The 15,850-nt window shown below is 36.4% G+C and overlaps 1 protein-coding gene and 1 long non-coding RNA gene across 2 annotated transcripts; both read right to left on the bottom strand.

Moving 5' to 3' along the window:
- Positions 1-5,104: 5,104 nt before the first annotated feature.
- On the bottom strand, positions 5,105-9,359 carry LOC149922892 (uncharacterized). The gene is made up of 10 exons (XM_090163688.1): positions 9,146-9,359; positions 8,941-9,076; positions 8,468-8,882; positions 7,957-8,394; positions 7,683-7,890; positions 7,385-7,618; positions 7,195-7,318; positions 5,437-5,506; positions 5,328-5,372; positions 5,105-5,227 (listed from the first exon to the last, which is right to left on the bottom strand). Exons 1-10 carry the CDS (start codon positions 9,357-9,359, stop codon positions 5,150-5,152), a joined length of 1,962 nt encoding a protein of 653 aa, XP_090019814.1. The 3' UTR covers positions 5,105-5,149.
- Positions 9,360-11,758: 2,399 nt separating this feature from the next.
- Positions 11,759-12,567, bottom strand: LOC149922891 (uncharacterized). The gene is made up of 3 exons (XR_016477407.1): positions 12,525-12,567; positions 12,230-12,333; positions 11,759-11,933 (listed from the first exon to the last, which is right to left on the bottom strand). It is a non-coding gene; the product is annotated as an uncharacterized LOC149922891 (long non-coding RNA).
- Between the last annotated feature and the right edge of the window lie 3,283 nt (positions 12,568-15,850).

Genomic DNA, 15,850 nt, shown 5'->3' with positions numbered 1-15,850 from the left:
AACAAGCTAATTCAAATACTTAGGAATCAAGAAAAAGTCAATCCAAATACCCACAGTATTAAAAATTGCAATAGCAGAAACCAAAAATGCCTTAACGTTAAAGGGAATATAACCTCAGGTATTTGGTGTGGAACACCAACGCTTGCAGCTCTGGCCGCTCTCGCCTTTCGCTTTAAAAATGTTTGGCGCCACTGTACAGGGAAATTTGAAAAATTGAAGGGGTCTTCCGTAAAGATTGCTTTGCAGGTTATATTCCCTTTAACAATTCCCAGCTTATTACGCACGCAAAAACCCTTAACTGAATAGTGAAGACTAAACGACAGCGCGTATCTCAATATAAATAAAACCAACGTAACCACATTAATGAAAATGTATCACACTTTTAAAGCCGATAAAACAAGTTGGCAAGCCAAAATATACCTCTCCTCGGAAGAATTGTCCCTAGTGGTATTAATTTCTCGAGATAACCCTTAAAGATATATCTCCGCAATTTAGAGTTATTTGTTAAAAATATTAACCCATTTCTATCCCGCCCGGTATAAAATTTTAATTATAATTAAAATAATTGAGACGAAACGACCAATTTTAATTTATTCAGAATATCATAAGTTAAGTAGTTACAACAGTAAGTTGGACGTACTATAACAATGCACAATTGAATTAAACCCTTTTACAGAACAAGTTTATCAGTTAAATATAATACGAAGCAAATTTTAATGAAATATCTACAGAGGCTTTTTGGAATTACTCGCTTACGAAATACTTGCCGCATCTTTAACGCTCATTTTATTTCAACACTCGCCCTTGATGAAGATACCGTAGATATCTGGTAGTGGACGACTCGTTCACTTCCTGTTGACGTTGTGACGCATACCACGTGAAAAAGACCAATGCCGTCCAATTTCCAATATCATATAATGACTCGCACACCCAAGAAATCATTGACTGCGTTAGAAATCGTAGATATCCAAATATCCACACCAAATGTATTTACAAGAAGCAAAAACCTTACCATCAACAAAGCACAGAGAGCCACTTGACTAACCGCCAGCTTTTAAAGCAATTAACGTTAAATTATCTCCTTTGAATTAACAGAACTATATATAGGTCGTTAAGAAAGTGGACCACCCACAGGGTCTACCCTTTAACCCTCTAATCTCGGCTGACTGCGCTAAAACAAGATTTAACCTTTAAAAAATACCAGATTAGGCCTTCATAAATTCATTAATAAAAAAAGACTTTATTACCTATTATGCTTACGATGCCTGTCTTAATTTCAGTGAATCTAAGCAGCTATCGGTGGTTCTGTGGTAGAGCGCTCGACTGCCAAGCCGAATGGTCTGGGTTCGAAACCTGGGTGGCGCATTTGTTTTTAATCAATAGAGAAACGCTAAATTAGAATTTCTTCGATGCAATAATTTCAATTTCAATTCTATTTCAATTAAACCAAAATTTCGTACTCTATTAAATACGCTTCCGATAAAGCTGAAGGTCTAATTTTCAATAAGGTGTAACAAGTGTCGGTGGTTCTGTGGTAGAACGTCCGCCTGTCAATCAGGAGGTCTCGGGTTCAAATCCCGCCCGATGCGATCGCAAATTGATACTAAGACGAATACCGTGTACAACTGGTGGAAACCCTGCCATTGGACGTTGAGAGGTAGCATTACACTCAGCACTCGGTCCGTCCCAAAGTCATTAAGAAGAAGTTGGAGAGAAAACGCCCATATAAACACAACAGACTCAACATGCACATCCATCAGAACACAAACACAACAAATTCAACACTCACAACCTACGCATAAACATTACAAAAACGTAATACACCAAACCGTCACGACGGTGAGCGAAAAAACACCATCCAAACCAAACCGCAAATGCATCCGTTAACGCTCACCGTCGCACGGTGGTTTTGCCAACCCTTTGAGAAACTGCGTACGCAGTGATTACACTTTGCACCGAAAATGCGAACGCGTTCGCAGTCCTGACAGACAGACACACCCACAGACCCACCCACAGACCCACCCACAGACCCACCCACAGACAGACACGGTCGTTGTATAACCCCTCCTAGGGGACTTTGTCCCCTCGGAGAGGTAAAAACACGTAGGTACAATAAATTACGAAGTTACGAGTAAGGTAAGCAACACTTGAAAAGTAAATACCGATTGACATAAAAACGAACTATGTAGACCACCTGGGGTTTCTACCCTTTGTCCCTCTTATCTCAATATCTCTGCCAACCGCGCTAAAACAAGATTTGACCTTTATAATTTCATACGTAAAAAAATGTAAAACTTTATTAACTATCAATTATAACAAAAACAGTTCTTCGAACTGAAAAAAAAACCAGTTTATAGCTCGTTATAGGTGCGGTTTTAAAGGGACATACATTATTTTTATTGTTGATTAATATGTCAACTTCATTTTAATAGTATTAAAATATATTTCTGTGAACAACAAAATGACTTCATTCAGTCTTTCAAATCACAGTCCACTGCTACTCCAATTTTTAACACATTATTTTTGGTCACTTTTTGGCCCACAAATCCATATTTATATTAATTTTTCAACCTTACACAACATTTAAAATTTATTATTATTATTATTTTATTTTTTTGTTGCGATAATCTGCAACAAAAAATAAAATAATAAAAGAGTTTCTTCTCCGCCTCGAAGGCATGTGTGCCGAAGTAATATTTTGACCGTTCAGCTAACAAAAAGCACATGAGTAGGGTAATGTTGCTTCGCACGTGTTTCAAATGGTACGAATATAGGAAAGCAGTTAATCGTTTGAAAAATTATATTTTTCAGCCTGGGTAGGAACTAAAAAGATTTCCTGGAATTTGCTTTTGTTTAGTGGCCTGTCGCGACTATCTCGGTAAAAAATAGTACAAAATTAATTCTTATCTCGACTACGATAAGAAATCAAAGGCGCTAATAATTCTTGGTATATAAGCTCCAGATAAATCACGATTTATTGTCATTTTAACTTCTAAGCTATTCTCAATCTGTTCAATGTAATTATTGTAAATAAATTCCTTTTCTTTAAATCTCAATCAAACAGTTCTCGCTTCAATGCTGCTTTGCCCACTTATTTGGTGAGGAAATCTACTCACGGCCCATGCAAACTGCCTGCCAGTGAGAGGGAGAGTATATAAATGTTTTACTCTTCGCTCCGTCACTGTCTGTTCTAGGATTTCAAAGCCCTCTACCTACTGGGGCTGCAGGATTATCTTATTTTCACAATTCATTACTTGTAGAACAGTGGTTTTCAACATTTATTAATCACGAAACCCTTCGAAACAAAATCCGGAGAACACGTGAAAATTTAGGAAATCAAAAATATCGCGTGTCGGTGGCCATCTTAATGATCAAGATGGCCGCCTGTACCATAACACTGAACGGCCGGATTTACCCCCTAACGCCTTGTCCGAATATTACGTTTAAGGTGTCATTTGATAGATATTGGACTTTTTTATATTACAGTTTTCATGAATCGCCAATATCTATCACCAGGGGGCAGTGTGATATTTTAATGTTGATTCTTGCAAAGAATATAGGCTCCAAAGCTTGTAATATCTCATTTAAAAGTATTTTACGACCCCTAAGTCATTTCGATGCTGTTAAATTAATAAGTTATTCATAACTGCCATTAAGGGGCACTGTGATAATTTTAAGCCCTTAACTGTGATTCGTAGAAATAATATGTAGGCTTGTGATATCTTATTTTAAAGAATTTTGCGATCCCTTGGTCGGCACAATACTAAAAAAAACCCTAAATTATAAATGTATTCCACTAGGGGAGCTGTTATACAAATTAAAATATGTATACAAATATTTATTCAAATGACATATTTATCAGTTTTCGTCTTTATCATCGTCAAATTCTACAACAACTGGATTAACTGAGTATTTATTTTGACAATTATCGCCCCTCGCATTTGCAATAAGACGTACACGATAGGCTAGAAGAATTGCAGTTACATCGTTTTCCTTCGCACATGTTTTTAGATTGGCAAGAGCAAGCAACAACTTTCAGCAATTACCCTTCAGGGGCTACAGCTGATGTACCAAAATGTGGTACCGGGACTACGGTTCGAAAGCTTGTCCGCTTTCAAAGTGTTTTTATTTTATACATTGTAAAATAAATTTTTTTATAGCCAGTTATGAAGTATCGTGTCTTACTAATTATTATTTTAAATAAAAGAAATTTTAAATATATTACATTTGTGGTTCGGGAGGGCCGTGAACAACTACCAAACCACTAGGTATTTTGGGAAGCCTTTATAGAGTAAAGGCACTCTGACGTCGCCCATGATTTTTCCTATAGATAAAAAATTTGCGCAAAAATGGCAGCCATAGCTAAAGCTAAGGACTGCTACTACTCTATAGAGGAAGAAGTTACGCTAATTATTTGGATTTGGCTACTCTTAACTTTCAGCTACTCATATGCTATATGGCTTATTTCGATTATGTGTTGAGTCATTGATACCGCGCAACATAAAAGAATTTAAGGCGGTAAATTCAAGTTGTAAAAAGTCGTAAATTGAAAAATCAAGTTTTGAGAATATCAACTTTGTTTTGAACCTTTTAATAAATACATTTTAAATGTTTAAATTATGTAATAAACAATTTCCAAATACCTAAAAATGTATTTATAATAGAATTGTCGAGTTACTATATTTCAGTTTGAAACTTTATTTTAAAAATATAGTTAACAAGTTATTACAAAATTAACCTACTTATACAAAAAAGTTAGTATATTCTCATTGTCTTAATAACGCAAAACACATTGTCCTTATGATGAAATAGGAGTTAATTATGCGAAAGACCACCCCTGGTTTTAGTAGGAAATATTCCAAAAGATAAATTTAGTACCTTGAATTGATTTGAACAATTTGTAAAAAAAGACCAAACCACACTTTTTTTTAAACAAACTTTAATTGTAAAATTTTTACACAAGACTAGATGTTCAAGTATTTAAATTATTGTTTCCTAGCGTAACTGTTTTTTTAATCGATAAAACTTCATTTATCTCTCTCATTATGTAGGGTATTTTTTCATGATCAAGAAGGCCATGAATTACCTCTGGATAAAACTAGGTAAACATGAACTCGTTTTTATTCTCCTTTACAAGTAATTTGGCCTTTTAACCTTCAATATCTTCATTATCCAAATCACCAAGTAAATCCTGGCTCTTTCCTTTCGTAAAGATAGGAGGACCAAGCTACGCGAACAGAAAATTTACATTTTAATGTTCGTATATTGATTTTGATAATGAATTGGAGGTCAAAAGGCATTTGAATACTATAAAAAAATTAACGTACAATTACTGGGTTATAACCAAGTTGATCTAAAGTCCTATGATGAAACTAAAAGGAAAAATAAAATAAATTTCTAGCCATTTAAGCTTTAACTAAGTTTGTTAATAGTTACCGAAGCCCATGCAGTTTGTCTTGTAGGATTAGTTGTAAACCATTCCTGCCTAGCTACAGTGACAGCTAATCTATAAAATATAAACAATTATCTGCTATTATCACCAGTAATATAACATTGTTACATCTTGAAATATGACACTGAAAGATTTAAATTAAGGAGTCTTCCACAGAGCAGTTGAGTAATTAAAAGACTGGGTCTCAAATTAACAAATAATCGAGGGTGAAGAAGTCAATTGTACGGTTCAATTCAATAATTCATCACAATTTTGGTAAAGTTAAATGTCTTAGTTAATCTTTCAAAAATTCTGCTCGTGGGGATTTCTAAAGACTACTAGCACTAGGTGTTTCTATAAAATACAGGAGGTCAAGTGTAAATGTCTTTTTCTACGTCGCTAACTATAGTTATTGAAGATAGAGCGTTTGCAATGGCGTAGCTAGCATCGGTGACACCTGGGGCGGATATCATGGTCTAGTTTGTGTAAGTTTTTATTTGTTCAGTGTCTGGTGTCACCCGGTGCAGACCACCCCCCCTCCCCTAGCTACGCCACTGCATGCGTGCCATTAAAGTATAAAATAGCTAAAGCTCATGACACAGAGAAAAACGTTTTATTCTTCTATATTTATTTTATGGAAACACCTATTCATGAAGTTGTTAGTCTTTACACATATTATGAGGGGTCATTGGGATAATTTAAAGTATAATATCTATGTTACTTCAATAATTATAAACTTGTAAAATGTGTCACAAACTTATTAAAAGGAAAGCACCAAGATTTCCAAATATTGGCTTTTTTGTGTTTTAAAAGTTGAGCAAGACATGAATTCATATACAAAAGTGTAAAAGACGTCTGCTGTATAGAGACCGCCAAGCAATAATTGTGAAGAATTTCACTATAAATTACTATGGACTGCTCACATATAGGGCACCCTGGATGTATATCAAAAAAATATTTAACTACAAATAATGTTTAAATGTATGAAAATAGTTGTTTTAGTTTCAGTGCCCCTCATGATAACTGTACTCGTAAATGCAGTTATTGTGTTCTTCTCACGCGTATGTTTCTTGTTGAGTTTTGGAATGGAGTGTGGACCACGTGGCTAAAATCAGATGTAAGGGGATGATATAAATTTCCATAAGTTGAAAAGGATAACTCTCAGATTTTTGAGCCTCAAACTCAAAAATGTTGTTTGTCTCATAGCGTTTTCCATTGAAACCACTCAGAGAGTGACACGATTTTGTTTCCTACGTCATTGCTCTAGATCGGAGGTGCTCAGAGGACCGATCTAAATTGCTTCCAATGAAATACAAATTTTTAAGAGAGCGGCGCATCGTCTGCTATTTTCCGCAAGTCAAGCAAGTGTATGAAGTTCATATTCCATTGGCAATCAGAGCGTTCTGAAAATTTCGCTTCTTCTCAAGGGACGGGGCAGCACGGATCAATCCCCAAGGGAGCAAGCATGTCAATGGAAAACGTGAATCCGTCTCAGAGCTGATCCTTTTTCCCCCAATGGAAAACATTTCATTTTTCAGGCAATCCTACGGCGCTCGGAGCAGCCCAATGGAAAACGTTATAAGTTTCAGAATAGTGCGTTGCAATCATTCACAAGTGAAGGAAGCCACTTAAAATTTCGTTATAAAACAACCTCATATTTTTTTAAAACAGTTTTTGAGTTTTTCATCCTTTATAAGCTTCTGTGACTGGTTTAAGTTTGGTGCTTCCCTTTCAAAACATTTTTATAAAAACAAATGTATTACACTTTGGCATCTTGAGGTATGACTACATCCTCGACATATTTCAGACCATCTTTTGCATCCGGGGTCGTTAAGGAATGCCCTAAAGCTATAGGATAGTCGCCTTTCCTCATTACAATGAGATGATCTAAATTAAAATATATAAAAATCTTCAGCACTGAATTTGGCAAATACATAAATGTATAAAATATACCGATAAAATGTCCAAACTGAGTCCATAAGCCACTTAGCATGAACTGAGTACCACCTAACCCAAGTTCCAAGAAATTTTGAAGCACTAAATCTATTGTTTTTACATATTGGGAACGTTCTTGAATGCTAAGCTGAAGTAGAGCTGGATCTAAAAAGGGGCCTTCGTAGTTTTGACATTCTAGTCTAGCAGCAGTGTCCAAAACTCTGTATAATTGAAGTATGTTGGGTCCTTTTTCTGATAAATTAAAAAAATTACTTAGTAACGAGTAGGTTGTAAAAATTTGTCAATTAATTTCAACCTTTTTGCGTTCTCTGCAAGGCCAAATCTACAAAATCAGCATTTAGAACTTTCCTAAGCAATTCTGGTGTTGCTGCCTTTAAAATAGCGAGATAGGTGACAAATTTCAAAAAAAGGCGAGGAGCTCCGTATTCCAATTTTGCTATTTTATCTTCACAATTAACCAAGTGCTTCAAATACTCGTCCGAAGCACCAGGCAAGTAATCTGCCTGAAATTTAAAAAACTTTGTTCTTAACTGCAAATACGTAAAAATAAACTTTTTTGAGATATTCACCATCGCAAATGCCCTAACTAGACTCAATATAGAAACTCTATTATCTGTGGTAAGCTCTTCCGGATTTCTTAAAATATGGCTGGCAACTAGGTCAATCACTTCGGTGGAAACAAATTGAAAATGGTTAAACACATCGAGCAAAATACTCAACTTCCACAATTCCCAATTTTCTACTACAGACTTGTGGGACAAAATTGTAAGTAATTTTTCGTTTTTCATATTTGGGTTATTGTTTTTAGTTAAATTTGATAAAATAGACGTAATTTGTTTCCAATTTAAATCTTGAATAAAACTAGTCATGAATTGCAATACAATGAGAGTTAGTTTCGTATATTGCGGAGCATCTTGGTACTTCATTCGTGCGATAGTAAAAAATAGCCCCCTAATTTGATCTTGGTTTAACTGATCTGCCTTTGTTAAGATGATATTGTGAATGCTCTAATTAGTGTAAAGAAAAAAAAAAGGTTGAAATTATGGACCATAAATATGATTTATGAAAATAATTACTTACATCAACGGTGGGAGACTTAATATTGTGTTGCAAGGCCATTTGGAAGCAATTTACAACAGCGCCCAAGTTGTTTTTATCAAGTTGATACTCTAATTGACTTTTAAAAATGAGTGGTAATGCCATTTTGATGGCCAAAACCAAAGGAGAGTTTGTATTTGGATCTATTTTTTGATTAAATATACGATCCAAGAACAATATTTGTTGTAATGATAAGTCATTAACAAAATGACGCAACATTTGGCATGTTGCTTGAAAAATGGCAGTGTCTTGTGGTATATTAAGCTCAATTAAAACTTTAAGAATAAGGATGACCTCTTCCATTTCAAAGAAACGCATCCGTTTCAAAGTGGCATTGCACAATATTTTAAAACCAACACTATTCGCTATATCTGAAGTATCAAGTTTTCGATTGTTCCTAAAGATAGGTTTAATTAATTTATAAGATATATTCATATAAATAGGGCTAATCATACCTAGAGTTACAGATATTAAAAATACTAGAGTAAACAAGGTATAGGTGCTTGTTATTCATAACTTTGTAATGAGATTTGATAATTTTCATAATCGATTGGTCGTCACGGGCAGATTTCAACTGTTCAGTAATTAAATCTGTAAAAATCAACTAGGTTTAAAAGGTATAATGAAAATAAATCGAAATATACAGAAACATTAAATAACCTTCCGATCCTAATTGAGTCAAAGGCTTAGAGCATAATTTTTTTGAAGTTATCACCGTTTCAGGGGATTGCGAAGCATATTTGTCAGTTAATGTTTTTTCATTTTCATGATTTCCAGGATCATAGTTATTAATTTGATTATGAGAAGATACCTTGTACTGCCTAAGAAGCAAACTAATTCCAGGTCTTAAGTTTTTAAAGTATCTCCCCAACATTTTAATGATTTTATGGCTGGCTGGTTAAAGGTCCAATGTTGCAGTAGTCCTGCTCACGGCCAACTTGGATTTCTCGCGCATCTCTCGCGCGAACAGCGCGTGATCAAAGTTGGCCGTGTCCTGCTCAATACACGGGGCAGTGTTGCCTGATTCACTGAGAATTGGCGGTTCATTTGAACTTAGATAAAATTCTTTATCCAAGATTTTAACAAAGAGAAAAGGAAGTCGATTTTTATTCACGAACCTAGGTCGAGCCCATGCCAAGATAAGAGTGCACTTGGCCAGCTTATACATATCACCACTTTTGATATCACTTTAACTTCAATGTTTATCCATTTTACCTACATTTTCATTCAGTTTAAATCACTTTTAATTATTGAAAATAAATTGACTTAATTTAAACTGGAAATTATAGATGGGCATACATGAGCTAGCAAAGCGATTATGTTTTGTTACATTTTTGATGTTAATTTAAACTATTTTAAGATGTTTTCGGGCACGGGGCTTACACTTCATAGAAACGTGATATTTAATGGTTCTTACTTCATTTCCGACTACATTTCAATGGACTTACCTGCGCTTAGCAGGGGCATACCAGCGCCAAATTGACGTAACTTTATACAAACGTGGTATTTAAATGTTTTTACTTCATATCTGACTATTTTTTAAATGGGTATACCTGCGCTAAATTGACGTAACTTCATACACACCACGGCCAACTTTTATCACGCGCTGTTCGCGCTACTACGGCCAACACATTCGTCGAAATTCCGCGAGCAAGTATTTTCCCCCTATAAACTGTACTATAATGTGTAGGAGGTCAGTGCCACGCTCGGTGGTTATATTGTCTTCAATGTAAAAACTATACTAAAAATAATAATCCGTTAGGGACGCTGACGTCATACACATCTTTTGCTCATAGGTTAACCATAGAAATCTCATAGGTAAGTAGAATGCTGCCGCCTACGGCCGAGCTTGACGCCAGTTCGCCTTGAACCTTCAGCCAATGAGAGGTCGTAGAGTGGTTCCGCCAAGGAGGATAATAATCCTCCTTGGATCCGCTACTATAGCGGGAGATAGGTGACGTCATTCTCTCTGGTGACATTAAATTCTTGGCAGAACCACTCTTTGAGCTCTGATTGGCTGAGATCTGGCTATCGTCTGCCACGGCGTTTGGCCCATTTGCCAGTTCACGGCCGTCTCGAGATCTGCTTCGCGCTCATAGCGGCCCAGGCAAAGATTTCCTCTCCTATGTATTTCCGCGAATACCTTTTTTTAACACTAGGAGCGCTGTCCGAGCCCCCCCTTAAATGTAAAAAATCAGCGGGATATTTAATAGTTTTCTATGGCGGTAAATTCAACTAGTTAATCATTTTTGCATTGTTTTTCAAAAACTTCTGGAAAGTTTGGGATGTACAACTTATGATTTGATCTTTATCTAATAAGTTTTCATTTAAAACATTTATTTAATTAAAGTAATATGCTTATATTGAGTTATATTAGTTAGTTGCTAAGCCTAACCAAAGTTTATTTTGTTTTTCACAGGTTTCAAGTTTTTAAGTTTTCAAACCAGTATTCACATTTATTTTATCAGAATTTTAAATAAATAACCAAAATATTATTCATATTATTTAATAAATAGCTTTATTATTCTTTAAATTAAGTTCACATTTCTCAAACTTTAGTTTTAAAATCAGAACAAGTGTCCATTCTTTGCTAGAAAATTATTTTCCTCAATGTCTAGAAAAAGTTCAAACCGACTGCGAGAAGAAAATATTGACAAAGGAAACATATGAATCTATTAGAATAACTTCATTGTCTACAATATCTTGCGTGTCATACCTCCTTAAATCTGGTTTCCAGTTTGTCTTGACAAGAATCCATCCTTAAGAGATGCACTATATCATTATTTATTTATTTAGAGGTTATCTACAAAGCCGCATAGGCCAACTTATGTGTAGACTTACAGAATCGCAGGATTGAAAATGAACAGAATATAAAAAATTGTATAAAAGTAAGCAAAAAAAATAATAATAGTAATAATAATGAGATATATACAAATAATTAAAAGCAAAAAGCAAAGCCAACATTAAGAAAACAATGAAAAAATAATTACGAGATCATGACCAGGCAGATAAATGTTCAGATAATAAATAGCGGAATTTGTGATAATTAGATTGTGTCACAATATTTGATGGCAAAGCATTCCAATCGGTAATGAAACTATGGGAAAAATAATTTAGTCAAAAACCTAAAACATCTAACGTTCCCCAAGACAGCTTCACAGATCTATCAGCCATGATTGATACTAGACTCGATGAATTTTCCACTATTTTTAACGGCAATGAAGTTACATTACCATCTGAAGTTACTGACATACTAAATGCTTTGGACGGCTAGCAAATCCTAGAAGAAAAACATTTTTGCGAATTGTGCCTAATTCTGACTCACCATTTAAATTATCCGACAGAGGAAACCTTAGGTATCCCCAGCAAAGCTTTATCATGTTAATGGCTAATATTGGATATAGTAACAACATTCTAGAGAGAGCTGTACCCTATCTTTGGGATTCACCTGCAATTTTAAAAAACATTGAAATCCACTTGTGGCCAAAAATTGTTCTATGCCCTTACATCCAATGTGATTTGAATAATAATCACCCGCATGAAATTGCTGATTTAATTTGTAGAAAGGTCGTACCCCTAATTATCACAAATATTACCAAAACTCTGTCCGCAAAATTTTAGAAAGTGAAAGAACTTGTGCATAAGCCTCTTTCTCAAAAAGTACTCAAGTTGTAAATTCTAAATTTTTCCTATCATTCAGTGGAAAATCCACCTAGGTTTATTATATTTATCAGATTTAAATACCTTCCAAGTTTCCATCACTATTTTCATTCATAGAGATCTTCCAAGTGACAGTTAGTTAATCCATGCCAGTATAAATCATCATTATATGTTAACTCATATTCCACCTAGTCAACACATATAAATTATCACACGTTAATCCATATTTCAACTAGTCAATATTTGAATAAATAATCATACTATGTTAAACAATATTCCAACTAGTCCTGTATAAATTATCATTATAATACATCATCCTATATTCTAACTATTATGTATTATTAAACTTATTTTGGCTCTTAAAAAAACAAGTTAATACCTTAATAATAAACTTTTACATAATCTTCAAGAGAAGTCACATTTGTTTTTTTTTTAAATTCATTTATTTTACTACTTTAATTCAATTAAGTTTTTAAACATTAATACAAAACACAGGCCTCTGGAAGTTACTACATAACAAAAATACAGCTGTAAGGAGAACCACGTGTTTATGTTTACATTTTTATACAGAAACGTCGACGGTGACTTCTGGCTCCAGAATGACCAAATTTTAATAACGTTTTTCAAAACTTTACTTTGCGTTAAAAAATCTGAAGAGGTGTTTAACTTTTTTATTATTAATTAACTTAAATATTACTAAAAAAATATTTTACAAAAAATTACACATTACGCGATAATAATTGAAATTCCAAAGTTCCGCGCCGTTCCTCCCATTCGATAACATGGCTGTGAATTATCTCAAGGGGGGGCTAGACTAGCGCCATAAAACGATGTGAGAAGTTTTTGAACTAATTTCCCATACGCGATTTTCGTACGATCGCCTGGGCCGCTATGAGCGCGAAGCAGATCTCGAGACGGCCGTGGCCAGTTACACGGCAGCATTCTAGTTACCTATGAGATTTCTATGTAGGTTAACCACGGACTGTAAATTTTAGAGGACCGGTATTCCCGAGGTATTTTACGCCCCGTTCACCGATCAGGCTGACGGGAGTCGCTCAAGGTCATAAAAAAAACTAAAGCGCGTGTCTTTCGGTCGGCCAGATTTCCAGATAACATGCGGGGGGAGGGGTCTATATCTATGGGTGGTACAAATGACCTTGACGGACTCTCTCTCTCTAGTTCGAAGTGATTGATGCTCGGGGAAACCAAAATTCTACAGGGGAAGGCTACGCTTTACTCGTCCTCTAAAATTTACAGTCCATGGGTTAACACAGAAACGTCAACGAATGAGATGGTCGCTGTAGCGCGAGAAATCAAAGTTGGCTGTGTACACACATGCATGGTATATAATGTTTTTTCTTCAATTCGGACCAGTGCTAGACATTGACTTATTCGCGAACCGGAACGTGTTTCCTTTCAAAGCTTCCGATATTTTATTTGAGGTAAATAAAAATGAAATAAAGTGAAATTCGAGACTTTTATTTTATTAAAAAAATTTCCACAAAAACTCATATTTTTTGTTCATCTTGTCCTATTTGAATAGCCATCGAGTCGAAAACTCTAATTGTAGTTCTTATAGTTTTATCAGCTTCAACAAGAGTAATGTTTCGTCGCTGCAACAGTTCTGACACATCCCCCATTTCGTCAAGAGCGTCAGACAGCATGTAAATGTCTTAAAAATATTACATCAGTCATAATGTTCAGTTTAGCCCTTTCTTTTGCATCTCTAGTCGAATCCTTAGAAGCTGTTTCAAAATGTTCACGAAGTGCTTGGTAGTTATGTAATACAACATTAATTGTACGTTTGCTTGATGCAACCCATCAGTGGCGTAGCCAGAAATTCGTCAAGGGGGGGTCGAAGTATTTGATGGTTAAGAGGGGCTCGAGAAGGGGGTGGAAATTTAATACAGTCAAAGGTAGGCCCAAGGGGGGTCTGGACCCGGAAACCCCCCCCTTGCAGGACTGACCCGGGTAGCTAACCGGTGATCGCCGGTCAGATCGGGGCCAACTCAAATTGCGGGCCAAAGAGGAAGAATTTGGCATTAATGGGAAATGAGGCCAACACGATTGCATAGCCGGTGGGGCCAACTACTAGCCAGTCCGGCCCTGCCCCCTTGTCTACGCCACTGCAACCCATCGAACAGATAAAGTTCTTCCGTTTTTTTAAATTTGTGCCTCAAGCGAAGCTGCTGCCCTATTGAGCTCATTTTGGTTTTTGGGCGATTGTTAGTATACACTGTATAATTTATCTATAAAGATTGTGAAATGTTTGATACCACTGACTTCATTGTGCAGTCATAGACAGCAAGCTCTAATCTGTGATTAGAGCAGTACCACACTAATAAATTTTGAAATTCATAACCGAGGCTCCATATCACACTCTTCCAGAAAAGTTTGATGAAAGCCATACTTTCGAAACTCTTATTTTTGTCACTGTGAATGGCGAAAGAATCCACTTTACGGCAGACTGAACAGCCCATGCCGAGCTATCATCCAAGGCGTCGTAGTGGTCGAACCAGCTACAGAACCCGTTCTCGACTTGAAGAGGTTCAGTGGTTGCTTTCTTCAACCTGTCTATAGAATAACAGCCTGGTTATACCGATTTGCCGACAACTGCAGAAGGAAGAAGGAAGAACGGTCTTTAGAAGTATTAAATACCGAAGAACTTGACCGAGCCGAGAAATACTGGATAAAGCGCGCTCAAAAAGACAACTTTTCTGTAGAGTTAGCTGCCCTAGAAAAAGGCAGCAGATAGACAAGGAATCGAAAATGCAATCGCTTCAGCCATTTCTCGACAACGACGGTTTGCTTTGCGTAACGTCATCATCTTCTTTAACCTACCGTGAACGCCATCCATGGATCCTCTCCTCGCAACATTTCACGGAGCTGATCGTTTATAATGAGCACGAACGTTTACTTCACGCAGGTGTAAACGACACCCTAGTGGAAGTTCGTGAACGTTTTTGGATTCCAAGCGGTAGACAGCTTGTTAAAAAGGTGGTATATCACTGTTACCATTTCGCTGGACTTGTGTCCGAGCATCAGCCGTTGAAATGGCACTACTACCGTCGTTCCGTATTACTCCGGCTCCAGTTTTCGAAAATTGCGGTTTGGATTTCGCCGGACCTCTATACACTAAGGATGGACACAAGTGCTACATAGCCTTATTCACTCGCGCTGTCTAACGAGCCTGTCATTTAGATCTGGTTAACGACATGTCAGATGACAATTTTCTTCAAGCATTCCGAAGATTTATCGCCCGCAGAGGGATAGTTAAATCAATTTCTTCTGACAATGCGAAGTCGTTTAAAAGAGCCGAGCAAGATTTCAAGGCGCTGTTTAAAAACGTTCGAAGTCACGAAATATCTCGCTACCTAGGCGATCATAAAATATCCTGGCACTACATAGTCGAAAGAGCAGCCTGGTGGGGAGGCTTTGCCGCTTCTGGGAGCGTCTGGTCAGATCGGTTAAGGGCTGTCTTAAAAGATCTATGGGTCAAGCTCGCCTCACCACCGACGAAATCACAACCTACTTAACGGAAGCCGAAGCAGTTATAAACTCGAGGCCCATTTGTTACACTTACCAGGACGCGGGCGATCCAGCTCCTCTGACACCCGCGCACTTCTTAGTAGGAAGTCAGCTAACCGCTTTGCCTTCAAGGTCATTCCCTGAAAAAGAATCAACTCCGACGGATTTTGGTCTCGA

Source organism: Leiobunum rupestre, chromosome 11 (assembly GCF_980474605.1).
Source record: "Leiobunum rupestre chromosome 11, qqLeiRupe1.1.hap1, whole genome shotgun sequence".
NCBI classification, from domain to species: Eukaryota; Metazoa; Arthropoda; class Arachnida; order Opiliones; family Sclerosomatidae; genus Leiobunum; species Leiobunum rupestre.
This window is presented reverse-complemented; position numbering and strand designations above follow the sequence as displayed.

What these genes read in the sequence shown, in the direction of transcription:
- LOC149922892 (XM_090163688.1), bottom strand. Translation starts at nt 9,359, where the DNA reads ATGTTGGGGAGATACTTTAAAAACTTAAGACCTGGAATTAGTTTGCTT. An exon ending in TCAGTTTGGACATTTTATCG is followed by an intron (nt 7,319 to 7,384) that starts GTATATTTTATA and finishes ATTTTAATTTAG; the next exon opens with ATCATCTCATTGTAATGAGG. An exon ending in TTGGTTATAACCCAGTAATT is followed by an intron (nt 5,228 to 5,327) that starts GTACGTTAATTT and finishes CTGTTCGCGTAG; the next exon opens with CTTGGTCCTCCTATCTTTAC.